Here is a 4,345-nt window from a genome sequence, read left to right as displayed (position 1 = left end):
TGTAGAGGGCAGTGTCACTGGCCCTCATATGTGGGATCCGAACCGGGGCCCTCTGGCATCCCAAGCCAGTTCTTAACCATCGCGCCACTCTGCCGGCCCTAGAGTGGTATTTTGTAAAATAGAAGTGCCTATGTATGTAAGCTGGTTTGATGAGTTGGTTGGTGTTTTTAACCACAGACGTGGGGCAGTTGGCCCAAGGGAAGACTCAAGGATGTCCTGCTGTGAGCTGTGCTGTGATAAAGGGCATGTGTTCATATATTTTTTAAAAATCCCATTTTCTGCCATGCTCCCAGAAGCAGAAGTCAGCAGGTCATGCCCAGAGCACCCCTCAGAATCTCTCTCCTTTGCTTTGTACTTGGAAAATGGCAATTCGTCTCCTTAAACCTGGAGTCTGCACATCTGTACAAACGACTGGAATAGCCACCTTCCTTTTCCGAAATGGGGGTGGGCTTAGTTTCATCATCCTAATATACTTCTAGGAGGAAATGCGGTTCCCAGATTGCCAATGCTGTGCACTGTCTATAAACGAGCACACACACAGCAGGGGAGCATGTTACTGAGGCTACAAAAATTATTAGGGCATTTCCTCCACTTTCAGGTTTTTAATTAGGAATCAGGATTGGAAGAAGTCAGCACACTGGGCTCTGGGAAAGTTGCCTTCTGAAGTGGATGGTGTTAGTGACGAAAAATGGCACCTAATTTCCTTTTTAACACCTGCCCCTCAACAAACCAAATTATTATTGAGTTGTCTTTTGTAAGTGAAAAGGAATGTCAGAGAACAGGGCTTTGGGGGTGGGGGAATGTGCTGGGGAGGCACATTGGAGACAGACTGGTTTGAATCCTGGCTGAGCCCCTTACCAGATGTATCACTTGGTTTCTTCACGTGCATACTGGAGATAATAATGTCTACCTCACAGAGGAGGTAATACAGCCAACCTGTGGTTACCAAACAGACTCTAAAACAATCATAATCATCATCATCATCACCATCATCATCATCATCATCAAATCCTCTGGTAGTAACAGGTGGCCAATCGAGGGATGTGAGGAAACACCTAGCCTCTTTAAGTTTATGCATGGCAAAAACAAAACAAAACAAACCCTGTACCTTTCACGACATGGTTTAAATTTACAAACCAAGCTCTGTAAACCTGCTGGGGTATTTCCTCAGAGAGCAGAGCACACCCAGTGGTATGGTGAGTTCAGGTGTCCAGCAGGGCCAACAGAGCAAGGGGATAAAACAAGGAGTTGATCTCACCCCCATCTTGCCAACGGACTCATTGTGTGATGTCCAGAAAGTCACTCAGCCTCTCCTGGTTTCAAATACCACTGAGAGCTGTACTTTTATGGAAAAGGGGAAAAAAAAGAATGGTAAAGACACTCAAATTCATGAGGTTGAAGAAACAGAAATGTGACTGCGGCAGGGGTCAAAGAGAATTTCACTTGAAATTGATATTTTATTTTTAAAAAAAATTTGCGGCCAAATGTACCAAAAATTTTAAAGTCAGCTGAAGACAGAGTTAGGTATGTTACGATCTATATTCTCCCGAATTTTGTGCCGCCCTCGAGGACAGCCAACAGTTACAGAGCGCAGGGCTGTCCCAGACGCTGCGCCCTCGGCCCTCCCCAGGCCCGTTTGTAAGAGGACCACCCCGAGGCCCGGGGCGGTGACCCACCCAAGGTCACGCGGGCTCCCCGGCCAGGGCTGGGCAGGCGGGCCTCGGTGTCCGGAGCCGCCTCAGGGGGACGCCGGGCCCGGGGCGGGAACGGCGGCCGGGACAGGGGATGCTCACGCTCAGCCCGGGCTGCAGGCGGCCGTACTGCTCCGACAACCAGAAGCCGCGCCGGTCCTCCAGCGCGATGAAAGGCTGGTCCGGGAAGCGCGCGCGGAACTTCTTGAGGAAGCCGCCCTCGAAGTCGGCCAGCACGCCGTCCATGTCCACCAACACCCGCAGGGCTCGGCCGCCCACCGCGCCAGCCGGCCCGCCAGCCGCCCAGCGCCGCCCCGCCGGGACCGCCGAGCCGCGGGGCCGCCGAGCACACCAGCAGCGCAGCCAGATCATGGCCTCTTGCGCTCGCTCGCCACGGATGGCAGGGCTTGGGCCGCGCCGCCAGGCCCGGCCGGACTGAGAGACATGACCGCCTGGAGGAGAAACCCCTGCGGGCTCTAGCGCGCTGGGGGCGCGGGGAGACGAGATAGAGCGCGCAGGCTCTGGCCCCAGAGCGAGGCTGTTGCGCGCGCCCCGGCCCAACCGCGTGGCCGCGTTGCCCTTAAAGGGACACGCGCCCCAGCGGAGGCAGGGCCCGAAAAGCGAGGCTTTGAAGACACCTGTGTGCGGGGCTGTCTCTGGGACATCCAGCGTCCCCGGCTCTCTACTCTTGTCTTCTCCCAGGACCCTGCTCCTGGGCACTCTCCTTATACTGCAGCAGCGAGGATGGCGGAGCAGGGCACCCTGATGAAGCAAGATGGTTATTGAGCACTTTCTGTGTGAACAAAATAGACAAAGTTCTTGCTATCCTAAAACTTGACGTTTTAGGGCTGGCTAAGTGGCTCAGTTGGTTAAGAGCTTGCTCAAGAGTGCGAGCTCTGAGCAACAGGGTCGCCGGTTCGATTCCCACATGGGCCAGTGACACTGCGCCTGAGCTGAGCTGCCGCTGAGTTGCCAACAGGTAGCAGGATGGCTCAGCTGGTGAGAACACGTGCTCCTAACAACAAGGTTGCCTGTTTGAGATGGTGGGCTAGCCCGCTCGCAAATGAAGACTGGCCTTGGCACCTTAAGCTGAGCTGCCACCCGGGTGGCTCAGAGGATAGAGTATGCGTTCTTAACAACAAGGCTGCCGGTTCGACTCCCGCATGGGATGGTGGCTACACAGCACCTTGAGTGGCATGACTGGACTTGGAGCTGAGCTAGCTGCGCCCTCCACAACTAAAATTGAAGGACAACAACTTGGCTGTTCCCCTCCCCCAATTCCCCAACACTTCCCCTCTGCCAGTTCCCCAATAAAATCTTTAAAAAACAAACAAACAAACAAACAAAAACTTGATGTTCTAGAAAGGAAGACAGACAAAAAGCAAACATACCTACAAATAAGGCAAAATAATTTTAGGGAGTGAAAGTAGCATGAAGGAACCAAAACAGGGTGGTGTGCACTCTGAAAACCCTCCTTCTTTGTGGTAAGTATCTGGGGAGAGGCTGGTATTAGTAGAAAAATACCTTGCAAATATCACAAAGCTTTAATAAAACCAGTGACTTTCAAATAAATCTATAAATAAATATGTTATGTACCCTGGTATAGGTTGATGGAGAAGTGGAGGGATTGGCGAATGGTCAGGGAAAGCCCCTTGTAGGGGATGATGCTGGAGGAGAGACATAAATGATGAGAAAGAGCATGCAGGAACCAAAGAGAGGAATGGTCCAGACAGCAAGACCAGCAAGCTCAAAGGCCTGAGGCAGGGAGTGAAGCCTCAGGGAGTGGAGAGAAGGCCAAAATACACAATTTTCCTTCTTGTATTTATTTGACATATATTAGGTTGGTGCAAAAGTAATTGCGGTTTCAGATCGTGAATTTTAAATCATTATAACTAGGCTCAAACACATCTTTATTAATCAAAATAGGAACCATTACAGTCAACACATTTTTGCCAATGAGAAATAAATTTGCTTATTCCTGTAGCAAAAAAAAAAAATCCATGCTTCGTGATTCAACGAACTCTTGGAAAGCATTTTCTGCATCCTGCAGGTCGTGGAAGTGTTTTCCCTGCAAAAAGTTGTCGAGATGCTAAAGAAGTGGTAGTCAGTTGGCGAAAGGTCAGGTGAATATGGTGGATGAGGCAAAGCTTCATAGCCCAATTCATTCAACTTTTGAAACATTGGTTGTGTGACGTGCAGTCAGGCGTTGTCATGGAGAAGAATTGGGTGCCCTTTCTGTTGACTAATGTCGGCTACAGGTGTTGCAGTTTTTGGTGCATCTCATCAATTTGATGAGCATACTTCTCAGATGAAATGGTTTCACTGGGATTCAGAAAGCTATAGTGGATCAGACCAGCAGCAGACCACAAGACAGTGACCATGACCTTTTTTTGGTGCAAGTTTGGCTTTGGGAAGTGCTTTGGAGCTTCTTCTAGGTCCAACCACTGAGCTGGTCATCATCGGTAGTCGTATAAAATTCACTTTTCGTCACACGTTGCAATCCAATAGAGAAATGGTTCATTGTTGTTGTGTACAATAAGAGAAGATGACACTTCAAAACAACGATTTTTTAAATTTTTGGTCAGCTCATGAGGCACCCACTTATCAAGCTTTTTCACCTTTTCAATTTGCTTCAAATGCCAAACGACCGTAGA

At 49.9% G+C, this 4,345-nt stretch overlaps 1 protein-coding gene across 5 annotated transcripts in view; it reads right to left on the bottom strand.

The window, feature by feature from the left end:
• Positions 1–2,251, bottom strand: part of NT5M (5',3'-nucleotidase, mitochondrial) — a 79,490-nt gene extending 77,239 nt beyond the window's left edge. For all 5 annotated transcript variants that reach the window (XM_019656757.1, XM_019656759.1, XM_019656758.1 and 2 more), the window contains exon 1: positions 1,794–2,251. In XM_019656757.1, coding sequence (XP_019512302.1) covers positions 1,794–2,063 — 270 coding nt within the window. In that variant the 5' untranslated portion in view covers positions 2,064–2,251. The remainder of the gene's footprint in view (positions 1–1,793) is intronic.
• Between the last annotated feature and the right edge of the window lie 2,094 nt (positions 2,252–4,345).

The sequence above is a fragment of the Hipposideros armiger genome, unplaced genomic scaffold, assembly GCF_001890085.2.
Source record: "Hipposideros armiger isolate ML-2016 unplaced genomic scaffold, ASM189008v1 scaffold_264, whole genome shotgun sequence".
Lineage (NCBI taxonomy): Eukaryota > Metazoa > Chordata > Mammalia > Chiroptera > Hipposideridae > Hipposideros > Hipposideros armiger.
The sequence above is the reverse complement of the archived record's forward strand: the minus strand, read 5'-3'. Positions and strand labels throughout refer to the sequence as shown.